The 23751-nt window shown below is 32.2% G+C and overlaps 1 protein-coding gene across 1 annotated transcript; it reads right to left on the bottom strand.

Annotated features, from left to right (window-relative positions):
- Positions 1-14186: 14186 nt before the first annotated feature.
- On the bottom strand, positions 14187-18792 carry LOC114281597 (protein indeterminate-domain 4, chloroplastic). The gene is made up of 3 exons (XM_028224142.2): positions 18093-18792; positions 17434-17833; positions 14187-15642 (listed from the first exon to the last, which is right to left on the bottom strand). The coding sequence occupies exons 1-3, from the start codon at positions 18277-18279 to the stop codon at positions 14382-14384; spliced, it is 1848 nt and encodes a 615-aa protein (XP_028079943.1). The 5' UTR covers positions 18280-18792; the 3' UTR covers positions 14187-14381.
- Between the last annotated feature and the right edge of the window lie 4959 nt (positions 18793-23751).

The following is a 23751-nucleotide window of genomic DNA, read 5'->3' as shown; positions in this document are numbered from 1 at the left end:
ACAGAGCACGTCGGTACAAAGAAATTGGTTGTCGGCCGTTTTCTGAATTTTAAAATGATGGATTCCAAGACGGTTATTAGCCAGGTTCAAGATCTCAAATTAATTCTCCATGACATATATACGAGAGGGATGGTTCTCAGTGAATCTTTTCGAGTTGCGGCAATCATTGAAAAATTGCCACCATCCTAGAAAGAATTCAAGAATTATATATAACATAAGCGCAAGGAGATGAAATTGGAGGAACTGATTGTGCGACTCAGAATTGAGGGGGACAACTGTGGTTCCGACAAGAAGTCAGGAAACCATGTCATGCAGGCTAAAGTAAATGTTGTGGAACATGGACAAGGGTCATAGTTCAACAACAATAAGCGGAAGCATGATGGCAATGGTCCCAAACAAGGATCCATCAGTAAGATCAATAATGGGATCTACAATGAGTTCAACAAGAGGTTCAAAGGCAAGTGTTTTATGTGCGGCAAAGATGGGCATCGCGCTAAGGATTATCACGTTCGCAATGACGGAGGGAGTTCAAGCAAAAAGCCAGCACAAGCCAACATAACCGAAGATTTTTATCTTTCCGATGGAGTGGCTGACATCAACCTTGCTGCAGTAGTCTCTGAAGCAAATTTGGTGGGCAATTCCAAGGAGTAGTGGGTGGATACAGGGGCAACCCGCCATATCTGTGCAGATAAGAAGATATTCACAACCTACAAAGTGGTGAAAAGTGGGGAACAACTTTTTACAGAAACCTCCTCCACTTCAACTGTAGAAGGATAAGGAAAGATTGTGCTGAAAATGACCTCAAGAAAAGAACTTACTCTTAACAACATACTCCATGTGCCAGAGATTCGCAAGAATTTGATTTCTGGGCCATTGTTGATCAATAATGGGTTTAAATTAGTCTTGAATCTGATAAAGTTGTACTCTCAAAGAGTGGAATGTAGGTGGGGCGAGGATACATGAGTGATGGGCTTTTTAAGCTCAATATAAATACTGTTGTACCTAATTTAGCTTTTAATAATAAGAACACATCTTTTGTTTATATTGCTGAGTCTTCTTTTTTATGGCATGGTAGATTAGGACATGTTAATTTTAATTATTTGCGTAGCCTTGTTGCATTAGAATGTTTACCTAACTTAGAATTTGTTTCTAATCATAAATATGAGATTTGTGTTGAGGCAAAACTCACTAAGGCATCATTTAATAAAGTTGAAAGAAGTACTGAACCTCTAAGTTTAATTCACAGATATCTGTGTCTAAAGTTTGTTCAAACTAGAGGAGGTAAGAAGTACTTTATTACTTTTATTGATGATTGCACTCGATATTGCTATGTTTACTTATTGAGAAGTAAAGATGAAGCCGTAGAAGCTTTTAGGCAATATAAACTTGAGGTTGAAAATCAACTTGGCAAAACTATTAAAATAGTGAGGAGTGACAGAGGTGGTGAGTATGATGCACCATTTGAAGAATTTTGTTCTGAACATGGTATCATTCACCAAACCACTGCACCCTATTCTCCTCAGTCAAATGGAGTTGTTGACAAAAAGAATCGTACTCTTAAAGAGATGATGAATGCCATGTTGATTAGTTCAGGGTTACCTCAAAACTTGTGGAGGGAAGCGATTTTGTCTGCTAACTTTATCCTGAACAGGGTACCCCATAAGAAACTCAATCAAACACCTTATGAATTATGGAAAGGTCAACGACCTACCTACAATTACCTCAAAGTGTGGGGGTGTTTGGCCAAGGTGGCAGTCCCTAGTCCCAAAACGACTAAGATAGGACCAAAGACTGTTGATTGTATGTTCATTGGTTATACTAATAATAGTAATGAATATAGATTTTGTCACGACCCAAACACGCCCCTGTAGGTTTAGCATTGTAACCAACCAGTAATCCATGGATTACCGAAGGCCTCTTAACAGATAAGCACATAATAAGGGGCTGTGGAAGCAATTATACAAAATAGACAAGGTCCGATGAGCTGTGATAACATATATGGGACATAATATTTCAAAACTTATATATATACATAAGCATGTCGGTCGAAGGACATCAATATTTACAAAACATTTACAAGAGTGTAATTCCCAGGACCCGACTTTACAAAATAGACGGAGACTAGCATAAGTACAAAAACGACCGTGTAACTAGACTTCGATCGGAACCTTCTCGGGAGGCATAACGATTGGCTGACAAAAATAGAAATGAAGGCCGTCAACTTTGGCCCTGATCACGCTCCGGCTCACTTACATACATAATATAAACTGTGAGCGAAAGCTCAGTGAACAATAACAGAGTAAAGGGGTTTCAATGAATGAGTCCGTACAGATTCAGAAATCATAATTCAGTTTCGTATCAAATTCATAATTTGTTCAGATCATATACAGAAATCATGAGGTATGCGTAAGTATACGTGATACATCCATTAGCATTAACAGAACAAATACAGAACAGATACAGACACGTGAGGGTTACGAATAACCAGTTCCATAAAGGAACCTTCAGATCTGGGTAATAAAGAATAAACACGCTGAGCCCCATGACGGGGCCTCCGGTACGGGTAACAGAGTGCAGACAGATTAAGTTCCATGATAGAACCTCCGATACCGGGTAACAGCCAACAGATATCACATGATACTAAGGATGTCACGAATATATATCAGAATTTGGACAATCATTCATTGTACAGAACATATCATTTCAGAAAATAGATCTTAATTCATCACACAGAAAATAAGTAAAGTTGAACATAGCTTTATTATGTTATTACTCACAGTTGGCCTTGAGACAGATAGACGGAGTAGATCGGTCAAACGGTACACGGCACGTGACCTACATAACACATAACAGACACACACTTGAAACACACGTTCTAATTGTATATAACTTACTTCGTTGACTCTTAGTGTGTTTCTACTCTTTAATCCCCATTGTGGAATCTTAAACATGGCCTAGGAATGCCTAGGATGGAATGAGGATGCAAGAATGCATTGGAAAACATTTCTTGAAACTTGCTGAAAATAAGGTCTACGCTCGAGCGGCACATACAGACAATGAAGCTCCGCTCGAGCGTGACTTTCCCTGCTCGAGCGAACTGTAAACTCTTGAAAAAGTGCTGGATACATGTTTTTCACGCTCGACGGACGCTTGACCCTCGCTCAAGCGTGAGACTCGGACCCTCGCTCGACCGTACACACGAACTTCTGGGTATATGCATTTCACGCTCGAGCGTAAACTTCGACGCTCAAGCGGAGGTGCATGTACTCAGAGTGCACGCTCGAGCGTAAAGTTCCCCGCTCAAGCGTGGATCAAATTTCTGAAATTTCCAGATTTGATCACCAAGCTCAAATTCGACTTTTGAAGCATCCAAAACTCATTTTTTTGGGCCAAAGCTTGAGGAAATACATGAAAACTCATAAAACAACATGTTTTGACGATCGTTTCACAAAATCAAAGCCCAGAAGTATACTAATTGTGCAACATTTCAACTTGAAACTTGAAATTAATTCATGAACATAACATGCATGTACATTCTTGAGCTAAGGCCCTCCAAAACATGATCAAATGCTACTAAATAACATGAAACTCATTGTGTTTCCAAAATTAGAGTGAACTCAATACATGCATGAAGGAATTCTTGAAAATCAATCTTCAAAATGCTATGAAACATGCATGCATGCATGGATTGATCTACTTCTCTACTCCTTAAGCTTGGTTCTCACATCTTATAGCTCAATTTACTTGAATTCATGCATGAATAACTTAAATCCACAATTAAAAGAAAGAATTTCCTACCTTTAGTCTTGAATTCCAAGTATGGAAGCTTAATTTTGCAATTTTCCTTTAATTCCTCTTATTTTCCAAGCAACTCTTGATGAAATCAATTTTCTCCTACACACTCTCTCTCTCATGGTTTTGGCAAGAAGATGAAATGAAGAATGGTGTGTCAAAAAAGTGTAAGGTGTGAGAAGAAATGGGCCTTGAATTAATCCACTAAGTGGTATTTATGAAATATACTCAACTAATGTTATTTAACATTGTTTATTCTAATTTAATCATTCCAAATCGAATTTTAATTAAATCTACCATAATTTTCTATAAATCCTAATTAACACATAAACCAAGTCAATTTCTAATTCGGACGCCGATAAGGCTTCCAATTCGCAAACCGAAACTAAAACGTGAACAGATCTTTTTACACCGAACAGATAGAGACACAAAAATAATGCAATACACATGCAAATTAATTCCAAATCCCTCATAAATTACTGTTAGGCATAATTAAGTACGGATTAACATTATTCAGAGGTCGGGGTTGTTACAGATTTTTAGTTCATATATCTGAAAATCTTGATATGCATATAAACACAATTTATTGAGTCAAGGAATGCATAGGAAACTGAAGAGAAAAGTTCAAATAAAAGAACTTTTGATACTGCTATTGGTAGTAGTGAAAACCAAAATAATAATGAATCTGATGAACCTAGACGTAGCAAGAGGGCTAGAATCTCTAAATCATTTGGTCTAGATTTTCTGACATGCCTGTTACAAAATGAGCCTCAAAACTTCAAGAAAGCAATGTCAAGTCCTGAAGCTCCATTGTGGAGAGATGTTGTGAATAGTGAAATAGAATCAATCTGCAAAATCATACTTGGGAACTGGTGGATCTTCCACTATGATGTAAACCTCTTGGATATAAGTGGATATTCAAGAGAAAAGTGAAAGCAGATGGTTCAATAGATAAATACAAGATTAGGCTTGTTGTTAAGGGATACGAGCATAATGAAGGCCTTGATTATTTTGACACCTATTCACCAGTGACAAGAATAACATCCATTCGCATGTTGATTGCGATTACAGCTTTGTATAATCTGGAAATACATCAAATGGATGTTAAAATAACTTTTTTGAATGGCGAGTTAGATGAGGAAATCTATATGGAACAACCAGAAGGGTTTCAAGTTCCCGGCCAAGAGAAAAATGTTTGTAAACTTGTCAAATCCCTTTATGGATTGAAACAAGCTCCGAAACAATGGCATGAAAAATTTGATCATGCTATACTTTTAGATGGTTTTAAGATACACGAATGTGACAAATGCGTCTATATTAAAAGCACAGACAAAGGCTATTTCATAGTTTGTCTTTATGTGAATGACATGCTCATTATTGGAAGTAATAATGACATGATTAAATCTACAAAGAAAATGTTGAACAAAAAGTTTGACATGAAAGATTTGAGAGTAACAAATGTAATTCTAGGAATAAAAATTACTAGAACATCTGAAGGATAGGCTTTTTCTCAGTCTCACTATGTTGAGAAGATTCTAGAGAAATTCGAAAAGCATGACGACCGTCCTGCTAAAACACCTGTTGACATTAGTCTTCATTTGTCAAGAAATATAGGTGCAGACATATCACAATTGGAGTACTCTCAGATAATCGGAAGCTTGATGTACTTAATGAATTGTACTAGGCCAGATATAGCCTATACTGTAAGCTAATTGAGTAGGTACACAAGTAATCCAGGGTCTGATCATTGAAAAACGATAATTAGGGTACTTAGGTATCTAAGACATACCTAGAATTATGGCCTTTATTATACCAAATATCCAACAGTACTCGAGGGGTACAGTGATGCAAATTGAATATCGGATACTAAAGACTCAAAATCCACTAGTGGATATGTCTTTACCCTAGAAGGTGCTGCAGTGTCTTGAAAATCCTCCAAGCAGACATGCATAGCAAGGTTGATAATAGAATTTGAGTTTATCGCATTAGATAAAACAGGAGAAGAAACAGAATGGTTTCCTAATTTCTTATAAGACATTCCAATGTGGCCTAAACTTGTGCCAACTATATGTATTCACTGTGATAGTAAATGAGCAATAGGACGGGCACAGAATCATATGTATAACGGTAAGTCTCGACACATTCATCGAAGACGTAATACTGTTAGGCATTTGCTCTCACATGGAATAATTTCCATAGAATATGTAAAGTTAAAGGAGAATATTGCAGATTCATTGACTAAAGGGCTAGCAAAAAATCAAGTGTACTATTTTATCGAGGGGAATGAGATTAAAGCCTATTACTTAAAAGTCGCCATAATGGCAACCCAACCTAATTGATTTGAGATCCCAAGATCTAGGTTCAAAGGAACAACCGAATTATTGATGACTTCATGTATCACTAAGGAGGTTTACTCCTTCCCATTTCTATGATAAGAAGAGTGATACCTGCAGCGTTAGTAGGATAAGCTTTGCTTTTAATGATTCTTATAGCTTGGACATCCAAGTGGGGTATAGCAGGATACTCTTAATAAAAAGTCACCTATATAAGTGTGAACTGGGCCAGTTCTGTGAGAATTGAGAAGGTTAAATTCTCTAGAGTACTCATGAATTACTAGGCGTTGTTTAGGGCCAAAATGAACACAACCGTAAGAACCAAACTGTGTCTGCGGATACACTATGTGTAGCTTATTGTCTTGGCTTATACAAACAGCTGAACAGTTCAAGACATCGCGTCCACTAGTTAGCTAGTAAGTCTGATAGGCTTTCACTAGAGGAGGTTCAAAACCAAAAGCTACCTATCTCGATGTGGTGTATCTTCTTAATATACTCTTTCTTTGTCTGTATCTTGTTGCATATCCGTTCTCGTGAATTCCATTCATGTGGAGGATTGTTGGAAAATGGCTTTTGTATTACCTTATTTTTTGCTAACTTTGAACATTAATTAAGGTGGGACCCAAGCGTTATTCTTAACGTTTCTAATTAGGTTCATGTTTAATGTCGCGTAGTGAATAATTTCATGTATTTGGTTGGTCAAAACCATTTCCGGATAAGTGAGAATTCAATGCGCATTTTCGGATTCGTGGAACTAGTTTTGGTGGGTTTCCTACATATTTGTGAAATGTGCTTATCCCACATTTGAAAGGCTTGAGGTTTTGAATGGGTTTATATACCTTAGTTTGGGATACTTGGGATGGGCCCCAAGGAGTACCCAAGTTTGTGGAATGGTGAGGTTATAGGTGAAGTGAGCTAGACCCATTGGACCCAAAATTAAAACCACACGCGCACGCTACCACCGCCGTCCATCCGGTCAGACTTGGGCGTGGGTGTGAGGTTGGGCTTGTCCGGCCCAATACTTATCTTTTTGGGCAAAAAACTTTTGTATTTTATTTTGTATTTTTAATTTTGGTTTCAAAATTCAAAATAAATTGGTCTAGAATTTTTTCTTCACCCAAATAGGTCCCTAATAGGTTTAACCCACCAGAACAATTCAAAGGGTTCAACACAGGTTCAGATCTGTTGAATTCAAAATTGAATATGTTCCAAACAGATTCAAATCTGTTGGTGCCTGTTCAATCTGTCCGAACAAGTTTTTTACCTGTTCAAACAGTCACCAATCTGCCTATATAAAGTCTGCTCCAGCAATTTATTTTCAATCCGAAAAATTTCCAGACTTCTTCCCTTTCTTCTTTTGTTCGTCCTCGGTTGCTCTTGCGTCTGTTTCTGCATTTATTTTTAAGAAAAGAAAGAGAAAGAGTTATAGTATTGTTTGGTTCGCCAGACTTGATTTTATAGTACTGTAAAATCAAGTGTTAGTCGTTGCATATTGGGAAGTAGACGCCGGTAAAACTCGAAGCACCGAAGCGAAGGCGAAATCTACTTTAAGGAGATTGTGTCCAACACAAGTCTCGACATTAATTCCTATAAGCATTTAATTCGGGGAATAATTTATATAATTATTTTCTGAATTATTTTATTTTATTGTTTATTTAATTTATACATTTAATTTACACACACACCACTGTGGGTTTAACACACGTGCATGTCCAAAATGTGAAAAATCGGTTTGATTCAATCAGTTTAGACAAATCGACATATCCGCTGTTCACCCATACTAATAAGGGACCTAAAAAATAAAAACCCATAATAATAATAAAAGTATATGAATTTAAAGGAGATTATTGGACGCTTTTCAATTTGTATGGATCCGTAAAGTCTGGAAATAAACCTTGCAAAGATGTGATGGATAGGAATTGTGACAAGGCGGAAAGGTAATAAAGTAAATTATAGGGTTAATTATATTGAACCTCCTTGTTATTGAAGGAAATATAATAAGTTTAAGTTTTTTCATAATTATAATTGAGTTTTTTTAAAGTTTTAATTTATATAATACCTAATTTTCTTTTTATTTGAAATTTGTTATTTGTATGAATGAAAAAAATAGTGTTATACATTGAAAAATATATTTTACTTTGTGTATTTTTGTGTCTTTATACTATTTGTATTAGTTTTGTCTCTTTAACCTTACTAAAAGAATGTCAATATAATTATGCCAAACTATAAAACTTGTTATATTTTCTCCAAATCTCAAGAGAAGTCAGTGTAATTTGAAATAAACCGCCAATAGAAGTTTAACTTACAATCTCACACTACAAAGTAGTGTTACATAATCACTAAGCGAAATATCCTGATTATTATTATTGATGGTGCTGCACGTATCAATTAGTATACTAGTTAGTGTACCAACATAGTTATGACATTGTCATTTTAAAACTATGACTACACCCATTATACAAATTATAAAAATTTAAAATCTCTAAAATTATATCTTATCATCCGTTAGTATATTAATTATTATTATTGATAAGATTCATTGTTAAGATATACCAACAACTAGCCATTTATTAAACAACTAGAAATGTTGTAACCAGAAAAACAAGATATGACAGCATAATAAAAAAAAAAAAAAAAAAAATCTTAATTGTGATTAAAAAAAGTAAACCACCAAGTTTATATATTAGTTTTTGTTTCTGATAAACTAACATTGTCTCAGTTACTAGTATTGATTTGAAGATGGCAACCCCGGAACCTTTTTTTTGTCATGTTTAGGTTGTCTTGATTCATTGGGTATCATATTCGACTACTAATTAATTTGATCAAGTAGCCAACATGACTCATGTTAATCAACATTAAAAAGCTGAGAAAATTACATATTAAATTCTTAAAATTAAACAAATATTAATTGGAAAAGGAATGAGTGTATTCACAGTATTTATCACGCATCGTATTAATGGGAATTTTATGATCCCAATTGTTTGACTTTAGGCCAAGTTTGGTTACCCAAAATAAGTACACACTTTTTATCTTTTTATTTTTTTTTCATCACATCACCTCTCTACTTTTCTGGACATCTTTTCGTAAAAAGACAAAAATTACACTTATTTAGGTCATTCCAAACAACCTGTTAATGTACATTTACCCCCTCCCCCCTCAAACAAAAGGTGAATAGTGGTCTTACATGCATTAATTAGTATACTAACTAGTGTACCAATACTAACTATCACCTTATGATTGATCTCACTCATTGTACAAATTACAAATACCAAAACGACGGTGCTACATATACCAATTAGTGTACTAAGTAATGTACTAACACCAGTTATGACATTATTATTGACTCCACTTATTAATCACATTACAAATACCAAAAACCTCTTAAATTATATCACATCATCAATTGGTACACTAATTAGTATACTAATTGGTGCATATAGCATTATTCATACCCAAAATATCTTAAATTATGTCACATCATCAATGGATATACTAGTTAGTGTATTAATTGGTGCATATAATATTACTCAAAAGTAAATTATAGTAAATTTTCATAAACAATGATCCACTCACTATATTTGGTTTTAATTTTTTGTATTTAATTTTTTGAAAATTAATTTTTTTATTTTTCTTGTTTTTTATTTTTAGTGAATATTTTTAAAATTTTAAACAATTTTTTTTTTGGATGCACCATACTTAGATGTATCTAAAGAGTAAAATATTTGTAAAAAATCAATAAATACACAAGAATTCAAAAATGTATTGAATTCTCATATTTCTTTTTTTTTTTTTTTGTATTTTTGATATTTAGTGATTTTTTTAAAGATTTTTTTCACAAATATTATACATTTTAAGTGTATTTATGTTAGGTGTATCCAAAAATTAAAAAAAATGTTAAAATATTAAAAAAATTCAGTACAAACAAAAAAATACGAAAAATAAAAAACTTGAATTTTTTGAAAAATAAATTATGTATCCTAAAACTAAACAAGCTGATTTATATTTTGTACTTGAATTTCAAAACTCAGCAATTTATCACCTCAAAATATCATATTGTTACAATCAACCCTTTTGTTAAAATTCTTTTAAGAATTTACACAAAAGTAGATCATACGCAAATCACATGATACATTAATTTATTTTTTAGTACAATAATGTCTTTATCTGGTTATTCCATTTGTATTTTATCATTAAGATACGAGAGACAAAGTATATATGAAATCATCAAATAAAAGTATTATTGTAATGATAAAATCAAAAACGGGTAGCATTGTCCCAAAAAATTAATAAGTGTGTCATGTGCTCAACACATAACTTAATTATGTTTAAACTCTAATAGAATCCTAACAAAACATGTTAATAGTAAACAAGATAATAATTCGAGAGGATTACTTGCTAAGTTTGATGCTAAAGGGGACAAAATACAAATGAATCATAATTTAAAAGACATATTGTAATTTACTAAAAAAAAATGCTAAATACAAAAATATATAAATACATACACAAACCGTCAATTATAATTAATGTTTTAAAATTTGGATCGGTAAGCAAATCGAAAAAAAAATTGGGTAGACGGGTCATTGGTTTAATCGTCGAGTAGAATTGTGATGTCATAATTACGTCACAAATAATTTTAAAAATATATAAAATTTTAAATTCATATTTATATATTTAATTTATTTAAAATTTAATATTTTAAATATTTATGCATTTGAAAATGAAAAAAAAATAGAAATTATATAAATATTAAACTTCTCATATGTACTGCATAATTATAAAGCTAGCTTCGTGGTTGGCTGGATTTAGAAGAACGGGTTTGAGGGTTGATTAACCTGGATCAGTCGATGATTCAACCAATCGATCCAATATGATTTTTAAAACATTGATAATAACTATAAGATATATGGAGATGTCACAAAAAAAATAATTATAAATACACCTTTTAAAGTATGTCTAAAGTATAGATTTTTTCCTCTAGGATATGATATACACAAGTGTATGGTAGAAATTTTTTTTTAAAACATAATCATCCCCTAATTTAGCCTTTCAATTTTACCTCCAATGATATCAAATTACGGGGTTAAAGATGGGAATGGTTTCCCTCTGTACTTTTATCCTCTATATTTTTCCATAGAGTAATGATTGAGACCTCTATCTCTACAAGACTTTCATAAATTTAAACTATTCATGATTTACATATACATGGAGGGCCAAGATCACTTTGGGAGTATGGATGTCATCCCTAAAAGGAGTCTCAAATATTTTCTTTTTTCCATACTTCATTTTTTGAGTTCCATTCTAAACTCACAATAATAATTTAAATTGTTCATATTGTAAATCTCACAATGAAGATTGTCTGCGCAAAAAACTAGTTTCATCGGATATTGATGAATACATAAATAAATTATTTTTTATTTTAAAGGTTTAAGTTTACATTTTTAAAAAACAATATATAATTTATTCATATATCTAATGATGTCTGATGAAACTAATTTTTTTACATAACTTATTTAAATTATTGAGATTACGAGATGAATAATTTAAATTATCATTTTAAGTCTAAAATAAAATCTAAAAATTAAAATATAACAGAATATGAAAAATAGGAGTGCGAAAATAAGTTAAACATAAAAAAATTTTCTTGGCACTTTCACAGTCACGGATTAGAAACTTTAAAAGAGAGACAAAGGTAACGACAAAACTGCCACGTGGAGAAACTGTCCTTTTAATAATTGCCCTAACGAGTACTATCAGTCCCGTAGGTCCGAAAAATTAGTGGGCGTTTGGTTTGAATTTTTTGGATTAAATTTTTTGAAAATTGAATTTGTATTTTTTTATTTTTAGTGAATATTTTTAAAATTTTAAGTATTTTTTTTAAAATTTTTTTAGATGTACCTTATTTAAATGTATTTAAAAAGTAAAAAATTTGTGAAAAAATATTTTAAAAATTAATAAATACATAAAAAGATGAAAAATATACTGAATTTTCATTTTTTTATATTTTTGGTATTTAGTGAATTTTAAATTATTTTTTTCACAAAAATTATACTTTTTGTATGTATTTATGTTAGGTGTATCTAAAAATTAAAAAAATTGCTTAAAATGTTAAAAAAATTCAATAAAAACAAAAAAAATATACAAAAAATAAGAAAGTAAAATTTTCTGAAAGGTATTTTTAAAAAACCAAAAACAAGCAAAGTGATGTTATGTGGTTATATCTCTCACCAATTATAATTTATAATATTCTTTATATTCATTAATTATCTAATACAAGTTTTTAAGTCTCACCCTTCTACTAATCACGATGATATTGAAATATCACGTATTTCAATATCAATTAATAATTTCCCCTTAGGTACGAGACGTTCGCTTGCTAACATGCGTTTCATTTTCTTTTGCCTAAACTATATGAAAGTTAAATTACAGTACTTTAGATGAAATGTTATTTTAGTATTTGAAATTTGATTTTGAATGATTAGACTTTTATATTTTTAACTTTTTTACAATGCAATATTTTTATCACTTACAATTAGAATTTGAAGAAAAAATTATGTACAAAATTAGATAGATCAAAGTATAATTCAAAATAAATTATAGGAACCACCAGTATAATATATTTATTGTATCAATAGTCTTTACAGTTTGTTTTGAATTTTACTTTGATTCTTTTAATTTTGCAAATGATTTTTTTCCTTTCAAAATGTTAATAATGCCTGAAATCATATTACAACAAAATTAAAAGTATAAGAAGTAAATTATTCAAATTAAAACTACGAGAATCAAAGTGAAATTTTACTCAAATTAGAGAGACCAATACTATAACTTACCCAAACAATAATGTTATTTTTACCACATTATTGCTATAACATATTACATGTACTATCTTATTTGTTAACCCCATATTAGTGTAATAGGTATTACTAAAATTTTAGATATTTTGTTAAGTTAATTTGTGGTGAAATTATACATTTTATGATTGATATTACAAAATTTAATGGTAAAATTACACATTTTATAATACGGTACATATGATATGATATACACTCTTAAAAAGGTGCACACCATAACATTTTTTGTACGTATATACTGAAGTAAATCATATTTTTAAAGAAATAAAAGGAGAGACATTGTCACATTGATTTCTTGCCAGCCTTCTGTTTTGGATGGAAGTGTTTTGCACATGAATTTTGTAGAACATAGTTATGATGCAATTTTTTTGCACTTCTTTATCCTTATTGACCTAATTCTTTTGATTCATTAATAAACGGGTTTTTTTTTTTCTTCCTTTTTTTTTTTTGCCCCTGATAAAGAAAAAGAAAACATTGGGAGAATGAAGTGGTAATAGAGGTCAACGTAGTGATCATATATCACATTAGAAAGGAATGATGAGTGCGAAAAGTTTGAAGGAATGTCAACAAGGGACCCTGAAAATCAGCATTTTTTTATGTTACTAAATTATTTAGTGCAAGTTAATGGTTAGGTATTATTAGGTAGGCAAACAAATTCTTTGGGAGTCATAAAGTAACCAAAGAATAATATATATCACTTCTTCTCTTACCTACTCAAATTAGTTGTATATACTATATATAAAAGAATATAAAATTCTCAGTTGTCTAGTTTGTTAGAATATGATCAGTATCTATCTTTCCAATTGACAAGTCTCTATTGAACATGACCTACGTCCTTTTTTGTCCCAAAAAAAAGAAAAAGAAAAAGATGAGGATAAAGAAAGAAAGAAAGAAAGACAGATCTGTTACTATGCAATGTGGTCATTGCCCTGAAAGATAGGTAAGAAACTTTAAAATTTTAATTGAGTTCTCCTGAAATTTGGATGTTATTCACTACTTAAAATTACATAGGACACCATTCTCAATATATACTCAAATAACAAAATTTAATAATGTTACTATAAAGAAAGGGAGTGTGAATGGCACTCTTCAAGGTCAGTTAGTCCCACTAGATTGGGCCAGGAGATTTAAATTGAAGTACACATAATTAATTAACATATTTACCATAATTTGCACAAATTGGAACCTACAATCTCAAGATTTGTAGATCGAGTTTTAGTCATTGAACTATTAACTCCCTTATATTTAAGCAAATTTAATCTATAGAAAAAAAAAAATACAACAAAAATCAGATGAGATTATAGTACATTTTTATAACAAAATAAATAATTTCAGTACATGCTCAAGCATCCTAGTTTACTTAAACTTTCCATATTCTCTTTTACAGGCTCTCTCATCTTCGCAGCGTCTAGGGAGCACCAAATACATGGCTTGCTTGTGCTGAATTGATTTTGGGATCGAAAGAACTTATGTCGACACCATGTTGTTGTTCTGTCTGTGAGAACCCACCAGCACCAGTACCACCACCCATGTTTCTTACCATCCCTCCTCCGAGACCCAGAAAATCCAGTGTCATTCTGTTAGACCCTCCAATACTTAATGTGAAATTTTGGTGCAACTTAGACTCGTCCATGTGACCAAAATTCACGCTATTATGTTGTTGTTCAAATGTATTTTCACTTCCGTCGAATCTGATATAGCTGTTGTCTCCTTCAGTACTTCCACTACAAAACATTGGAGCAGAAGAAGTGGCATTGGCAAGAGAATTCATTAGTCCTTGAAGTCGGTGTTCATTTCCCCCTCTTTTATTGTTGCCACGGAAGTTGAGGGACACAAGTTGTCTCTCAGATTCAGCACCAGTTGTTGAAGAAGAGTTTGCTAAACCTTTTAGTAAAGAAGCACCATTATTTGTGCTTGTAGTTGAACCCATTTGGGCAGCTTTTTGAAGCAATGCGGTAGCAGACATAGCTGGTGGGAGGCTTTCGTGTTGCGGTGAAGTGTTATTATAGAGAGAAGAGAGACCAGAATTACCAACACTGTCACTCATGTTGTTGCCATGAAAGAGTGAACCACCACTCCCATTCTTGAACTGATGATCAGGCATTAAGAAATCCGGGGACAAGAGATGGGTGTTGTTGTGGTTCTCAGTGGCACTGTTAAAATTGTTCATGGTACTGGTGGTGGTGGTACAACTACCAGAAAAGAAGCCAGGGTTAATGAGATTGGCAGCTGCAGAAGAAGAGTTATTAGTGTTGGTTTGAAGATCAGGAAGTTGCATCAAACCAATAAATGATTTGTTTGGCACTAAACCATGCTGGTGTTGTTGCTGTTGTTCTTGATAGCCTTGGTTTGAGTCTGGTATGAATAATGCATGTGAAGGCATTGATTGCAAAGGATGGTTTAAGGAAGAGGGATTTGGAGGGATAATTTGTTCGTATTTCGCTCCCACAGCTGCACTGTCAGCAGTGCCAAACCTTAAGAGGTTGGTAGAAGGGTGGTGGTGGTGACTTTGTAATGATGAAACTTGGGAGCCCACTTGAGATAAACCCAAGCTCATGTTGTTACTTCCATATAGATGGCTGCCAATGGTGCTTAAGCTTGATGGGTGCCTTGCAGTTTCCTGAGCTAATGCATCACAGAAGGCTCTGTGTGTAATGAAACTGTCGCGCCTGCAACAAATTGTTATGGAATACAAAAATCAAACACAGAACTGAACATAGAAAACACATGGACGAAATTTTTTTAACAAAGAAAGAATAGGACATGAAATGAATTATACCATTAGGTCATTAGACGGTTATATGGACAATACACACATGGAATAGGACAGGAAATGAAGTATGAGATTAGTAAGAGTGAAAATGGAATCCAAAGTCAAAAGTAACTTGCTATTACAATGTATGTACTGAAATCATTATCATTTTTTAAATGATATCATTCATCCAACAAAGTGCACACATGTTTAGATGAAATAGAGATATAATAGCGACTCATTCCAGGTGTACAAAACAACTCAATTTGATTAGTTAATAGTTATTTCATGTAAAAATTACTCATGATTTCAAGTTTGCATGCAACAATTATATAGAGCAAGATTCGAAAGAAATGCAAATAGTCACAAATGAAGCAAACATAAGAAGAAAAACTTGGCAGATAAAATTCCATTATTAGGAGAGCTAAAAGTACTCACAACACGAGAGAGTTTAGGGTGGAATGCACAGCTCTTCAGCAATAGTGGAAGGGACTAGGAGAAAATAACAGAGTAAACAAAAGGCCCCACTGTGTTGTTGGGTAAAATGGATGTCAAATATTTATTTCAAAAATGCAAGAAATAGCAAAATTAAAATTAAAAAAAAAAGAAAAGAAAAGGAAAATAAAAAGAAAAACCAAAACTGCACGGTGTAACTTTACTGGAGCATTGCGGTTTGCAAGTAAAAGAAAGGGATAACACAAATTTGTATACCATTACCAGGACTAGGACTGACTCCTCAGTAAATGAACAAAATTAAGAACTACATTTTAATGTTTTTCCTCAACCAAATGAGTTGAAAAAGTTACCCTCAAATGATTACTTGTTAAGAAACCCTTGATAGCCATGAGAATGTTTTGTGTTCAAATGACTGCAGATCTTGCCAATTACATGTGAAGAATTAACCAGTTACTGATGCGAGAGAGAGAGAGAGAGAGAGTAAACTGGTCCCATAACACTAACATTTTCATGAAAGGAGAGCCTGCAAGGGCACAGCACTGAGTACATGTAGCCAAAATATAAGAGTACAAAATCAGCAAGTAAGGATATACAACTCACATGAGAACAAACAAACCAAGTAACAACATATCCTTCCTTCCTCACATTGTATCCACTGCACGTGAATGCAAAAGATGACTGGTGGTGTTTTCGAGGAGGAGATTTGAATTACAATTCTTTTATTTATTTATTTAGTTATTTTTTTATCCTTTCCTTTTCCAGTTACCATATCCTAGAGCAAAAAAAAAAAAAAAAAATTGGCAAATGGTAGTAACATTTTGAAATAACAAATCAGGATGTATTGGTTTGAAATGAATGAGTACCAGTTTTTCAAATTATTTTACATATATTTTATTATTACCCTATTTTTATGCTATGCCATTATACAATATTGCTCAAGCATTGCTATGCAGTTCCCTCAAAGAGAGGGAATTGCAAGGGAAGGAAGTAGAATAATCAAGTAAAAGAAAAAGATTTTTCCATGGCCTTTTCTCACACTGATACAGAACTCCCTAAAGGATTGAGAAGGAGGAAGGAGATGATTCACAAGCAGGCTCTTAAAAAGATTGCTCTCTCAAAACCAAAACCAAAACCAAAACCAATTTTTTCCCATGATTTCTTTGTAAATCATGAATGGGCATATATATGAGATAATGGATGGTCCATTGTGCATATGATATCAGGGAAATGAAAAGAATGAATAGGTGATTACCTTGAGAAGAGAGTACCACAGTCGCATCTGTATTCTCTGGTACCACATGTCTTTGAATGAGCTTTCCAATCAGATTGCACTGCATATTTCTTTGAGCACTTTTCACACTTGTACTTCTTCTCACCGTGTTTTCTAAAGTAGTGCTTCTTGATGCCGGTAAGATCACCAAGAGCCCTTGAAGGATCATGGTGGACGCATGTGGGCTCGGGACACAGATACACCTTCCTCTTCACCACCTCTTTTGTATTCTTCTGCTTTAGCTTCCAAGGCAGGTTGTGTCCTCTTCTGTGGAGCTGTAGGTTTTGCTCCCTTTGGAAACCTTTGTTGCATACCTCACAAATGAACCGGTTTGTTGCCATTAGGGTCTTGGGAGATAGTGCAATCACCTCAGCGTCTGGATCTGTTATGAGAAAAGCCAAACAACAAAAACAATTAAATGGAAAAGTTCCATAATTTCAAGAACTAATTAGGAGGGAAAAAAATCATTAAAATAAAATTAAAAAACCCCATCAACTCCATCCAAAGTATGTCGAAAAAACTAAAAACATAAAACAAAAGGAGTGATTTTCCTTTTTTTCAAAACTAGGGTTTTCACTTCATCACATAATACATGATGATGTAATAGATATGCAATAATAGCTAGGAGGTAAGGTACTTGCTTGGTGTTCCTGGGAGATTTCTCCTTTTCTTTTGTGGTGCTGTGGTTGGAGGAGTAGTTGAAGAAGTGGGTATGGAGAAATGTTGTTGAAGTTGTTGTTTCATCTGGATTTGATCTTCATCTCTTATACCAAAGAACGACACCGATGAGGATGCCACAGCAGCCATGTTTTGTTTCAGCAATTCCATGGGGGCAGCTGCTGCTAAAGGTTTCTTCAACAGAAGTAAATCTGCAGTTCAAAATCACTGCTGCTCACTCAACCCCTTGAAAAAAGATTCTAGGCCCTCCCTGCCAATCTTAACCCTATCAGAAAAGCATGCAAATGGATGATAATAAATGAAATTCTATTCTATTCTAGCTGTTGGTGTGTGAATGATTAATCTACTTCAGCTCAGCTTAGTCACATGAACAAGTTTTAAATAGAAACAAGAAAAGAAGCAAGGAGCAAAGGGTCATTAGGTGACAGCTACAAGCTGGAGATGAAGAGGAGACATTCAATCCGTAGACCTATTTTTGCTTCTCCTCTCCTCTACTACTGCAGTACCTTTTATTCCTTCTTTAAAAATAAATAAATAATAAATTAAATTATTTTATAAAAACGGATGTTGCAATATTAATTACTACAATGATTTAATGTCATGTACATACACATCCACCCATTTATGCACATACTTTTCTCTCTCTCTCTCTATATATATATATTCTTGATTTTTCTCTTGACTTATGAGCTGCCATATATCACATACTGACCAAAATATTTGGATCTTGAATTTTAGGAGAAATTCATAAAGGAAAGAAAAATTTTGTGCGTATAAACTGGCTCAAACAGCTAGTTATAAAAAGGAAAAAGACATCTAAAATCTCTTATATAATTTTTCATGTGTAATAGTGTGGTCAGTCTCATTATCAATGAATTATTATAATTTATGTAAAAGTACACATAATTTTATTATATGGAATATGAAATACATAAAAAAATAAAATAAAATCATGAAATAATATGGGTAACAAATATATATATTTCATATTTTTACTGGTAAATTTACACTAAAGTGGCACTGAATGAAGTGGTGATTCGGGTTCAGTAATTTTAGGTATTTAAAATTTTACTCTGAAAAAATATTAAGGCCAAGTTTGGCTACTACAAAATAATCCATCTTTTTATCTTTTTATCTTTTTTTTTCATCACATCACCTCTCTACTTTTCTGCACATATTTTCATAAAAAGGCAAAAAATACACTTATTTAGGTCATCCCAAACAACCCCTAAATTTAAATTTGTTTCACATTATTATTATTATTATTATTATTGAATGGAATTTTAGGAAGATGCTGGTGTTGCTGTTGTGCAGCTCACAGGCAGAGACTAATTGTGTCGTCACGCGGCTATGGTTTGGGGCCACACCAACCTGTAGGCCTTACCTCTCTCTCTCTCTCTCTCTCTCTCTCTCTCTCTCTCTTATTTTTAGAATCTTCTTGCAAGCATCCAAACGAGCTTCCCTTTCATCACTTCCCCACTTCACCTCTCTGTTCTCACTAGTTTGTATAGAAAAATTACAAATCAGTTATATTTTTCAAAAATAATGATTTATATGTGAAAAAGTTTATGATTTTAATTATTAAAATTTATAAATTTTATCATTATTCTGAATTTTTTTTTTTCAATCCTTACTCTGCCAATTTATATTTATATTTAGGATAAATTACACTAGTTATTCTTATTTTTTGTTCTTGTGTCATTTTAGTACTTGTAATTTCACTTGACTTGATTTTGATTCTAAATTTATGATTTTGTCTTAATTTGGTTTAATTGATTGCAATTGTTAATTTTTTTGATAGGAAAATGCACACATAAATGACATGTGTTATACTTTTATATGTAAAATTATAAACTTGCTTAACTTGGTGAATTAATTTCAACTAACTCAATGACCATTTTCTTTCAAAAATCCTAATCAGCATTATTAATTGGACTAAAATTACACAAAATTTAAAATTAAGGATCTAAATCAAACTAATTAAAATTACAAGAGCTAAAATGATACAAAAAATAAAATACAGAGACTATATAATTTATCCTTATATTTATATTTTAACCCCATGTTTATATGGAAAATGCCTTCATTTGGGAACAAGCTATTTTTATAACTTTTTAACTTTTATGAAAAGATGTGCAAAAAAGTAGAGAGAGTGATGCGATAACTTATAGTAACTTTTTGATTAAAATGTATAGTTGACAAACGAGGCCTGAATTTCTCTATCAGCCATCACCGCTCAGTTTAAATTTTTATTTCCCAACCATTTTTATATTTATTTGCTCCAAAACCAAGAGGGAGATTGCTATGAATTTCTAAAATTACAAATTAGTGCGTGCGATTAAAAAAAATAATTACAGATATATAGAGGGTATGATTATTTTCACGTATAAGAAAATAAAGTTAAACCTTAAGAAGGCTCTCACTCCTTAATAAATATTGAGCTTTGCTATAAATATAAAATAAAAATTTAGTCAAAATTCCTCCATTGAACCCTTGTTTGGTGAAAATGACAACATAATTTACTTTGTTTCATAAACCCCCTAAAGAGGAGACACATAATTAAGTAAGGACAGAGTAATTTTTTTTCCTTGAACAATATTGTCCATGCATATATCACAAAACTTTTTTGACGATGAACACTTTTATTTTATTTTATACAAGTTTAAAAATGTGTGTGTGTATTTTTGGCTAGTTCATCTAATATATATTCTATTTTTTGTAACAGTAAAATGTTACTGTGAATCAGAATAACCAGATATTACTGTGAGACAAAATAACATTTTACTGTCAAACAGAGTAACATGTTACTGTTTACGTTAATTTGAACGGTATTTTTATTTTTTATTTTTTAAGAATTTCATAATTAACATCGATCTAATTTGATAGATCTTGGTGAGTGGATTATAAAAATATTAATTTTATTAAAAATCGACATCTAGATCAAAAGTTATATTATTTTAAAATTTAAAATATTAGTGATATGTGTTGAACTTTTTAAGAAAAAGCTTTTCTACTTGTCTTTAATGTATTAAAATTTTATTATGAGAGAATTTTAACCAAATCTCCCATATAAAATTGGCTCACAGAATCAATCACAAACAAAATACAAAGAGTATGTCACACGCAGATAAATACCACCATTTGTGTCTTATCTATAATTGATTATGAGCTCGTTTGGAATGCGGGTTGACTTTTTAACTATAATTAATTATGAACTCGTTTGAGATGTGGGTTGACTTTTTAACTATTTTAACATGGGGCTAAAAAGACTCGTTTGTGATAGACTTTTTAATTTTTTTGACTTTTGTCAGAAAAAAAAATGAAATGATTATGGGTTAAATGTGACATTTTGTCCTATTTGATTAAAATAACTTATTTTGTCTTATATGACTATTTTAGCCTAAAACAACTTCCCAAACAAGCTCTATGGAAATTATTTCTATGCACTTAACTTTTTTTTATTAATATTTATTTCACTTATAACTGAATTGTAATTTTTCCTTTGCATTGCTCTCAAATCCATCCTTGTATTGGGTGGGGTCGGGTGCCCAATTTTTCAGTACTTCTCACCTTGTTTGGTTAAGTTGTATTTTTTATTTTTTATTATTTTTTATTTTTTTTCCCTGTGAAATCTGCTATCTGTTGTGCTTCAACTGCTGGTCCTGTTTTGAGCATTCCTGATCTGATATGGAACAATCCCTATCCACCTAAAGCACTCCTGTGATGCTTTTTGCATTTCTTTTCATTTATTGATGTAACTCAAATACTTTGTAGGCTTGATTTCATTAATAAAATTCTTTTTTGTTGATAAAAAAAAAGTAACTATTTTTTCTGGGTTTTTTTTTTTTTTAAAAAAAAACCACTTATGGCTTTCATTTTTTGGACATAAAAATAGTTTTTCCGTATTTATTTTTCTCAAATTAGTTTATATTTACTTTAAATAAAAAAATAAATTCTAAAAACTTAATCAAATAAAACGTCGGTAATTTGATTTATATGATGGACCATCATACTTATGTTCATATTTTATCTAATTATATGAAAATAACACTATGATTGTTATTGATATCACATGATAATGTGTATCTTATTATTATTTGTTTTTTTAACAAAGATAATGTATTCTTTACTGGTCAATATACATTGTATTTGTTCAAAGTTTGGGGCTAAAAAAATTGGAGAGAGAAGATGGACGATATACACAAACTAGTCCTCATTGCCACCAAAGTGTTATTGGCCCAGTTAATCTTCACAAACCAACTTCTGGAGCACTGGTGGACATACATCAAGGGTTGGGCTTGCCCCATAATAATAGAAGAGTAGTCCCTCTTTCTAGTATTACCTATTAGGTCCTAACTTATATTTTTATATACTATTAAGTCTTTAGTTGCCTGTGATACTTTCATTGAATTTATTACTCATTAATTTTCTCAATTTTTATTAACTTCTCTCTCTCTTGATCATTTTTTCAAAACCCTTCTTTTCTATTTCTCTCTCTCTCTCTCTCTCTCCATATCTCTCTATCTTTTTCTAGAAAATACCATCACCATTACCATAGCCATAGCCATCCACCCAGCACCACCACTGTCGTCTGTCACTTACCACTACCACCTTCGTTAGCCACTACCACCACTATCGTTCACCAACTATCTCCGTCGTCACTGATCTATACTTCACCCGCTCCGATTCACCGCCATTGTTTACCAACCACTTTCACCATTGCCGATCTACACTATGCGATCGCCGATCTATACTCCATCCTAGATCTGCATTGCTCTAGTTGTTTCTACTGTGAAATCAACTTTAAACGACTACAAGCAGCATTGATTCTCCAAATCTCGTCTCTCTCTCCCTCCCTTCCTCTCTCTTTATTTCTCTCAAACCAAATCTGTTGCAAACAAGGGTTTAATATATCAGTGATAAATTTAACACTAATATATGTCTTTGAATCTTGTGTTGATTTGTTACGATGATGATGAGATTTTCTTTTTGTAATTTTTTAACAAACAATCAGTAAGAATTTTATCAATGAATGTGTCTATCAGTGATAAATTTATCACTGAATATGTCTTCGATTCTTTGTGTTGATTTGTGACGATGATGACGAGATTTTCTTTTCATAATCTTTTAACAAACAGTCAGCGATAAATTTATATGAATGTGTCTATTAGTGATAAATTTATCACTGAATATGTCTTTAAATCTTTGTGTTGATTTGTGGCGATGATGACGAGATTTTCTTTTTATAATTTTTTAACAAATAGTCAGTGAGAAATTTATCAGCGAATGTGTCTATCAGTGATAAATTTAACATTGAATATGTCTTTGAATAAGCTTGTGCTGATTTATGACAATGATGACAAGATTTTCTTTTTGTAATTTTTGAACAAACAGTCAATGATAAATTTATCACTGAATATGTCTTTGAATCTTGTGTTGATTTGTGAGGATGATGATGAGATTTTGTAACTTTTAACAAGAAAGCAGTGGTTAAATTTATTACTGAATGTGTCAATCATAAATTTTTTTACTAGATTTGTCTTTGATTCTTTGTGTTAAACTACGAATGTGAAGAATTATTTTCTGATAAGGATTCCTAATCTCTCTTCTTTATTTTCTTCA

Source organism: Camellia sinensis, chromosome 5, assembly GCF_055761805.1.
Source record: "Camellia sinensis isolate YWXY chromosome 5, ASM5576180v1, whole genome shotgun sequence".
Lineage (NCBI taxonomy): Eukaryota > Viridiplantae > Streptophyta > Magnoliopsida > Ericales > Theaceae > Camellia > Camellia sinensis.
The sequence above is the reverse complement of the archived record's forward strand: the minus strand, read 5'-3'. Positions and strand labels throughout refer to the sequence as shown.

What these genes read in the sequence shown, in the direction of transcription:
- LOC114281597 (XM_028224142.2), bottom strand. Translation starts at nt 18,279, where the DNA reads ATGGAATTGCTGAAACAAAACATGGCTGCTGTGGCATCCTCATCGGTG. An exon ending in AAATCTCCCAGGAACACCAA is followed by an intron (nt 17,834 to 18,092) that starts GCAAGTACCTTA and finishes TTCTCATAACAG; the next exon opens with ATCCAGACGCTGAGGTGATT. An exon ending in TGTGGTACTCTCTTCTCAAG is followed by an intron (nt 15,643 to 17,433) that starts GTAATCACCTAT and finishes AATTTGTTGCAG; the next exon opens with GCGCGACAGTTTCATTACAC.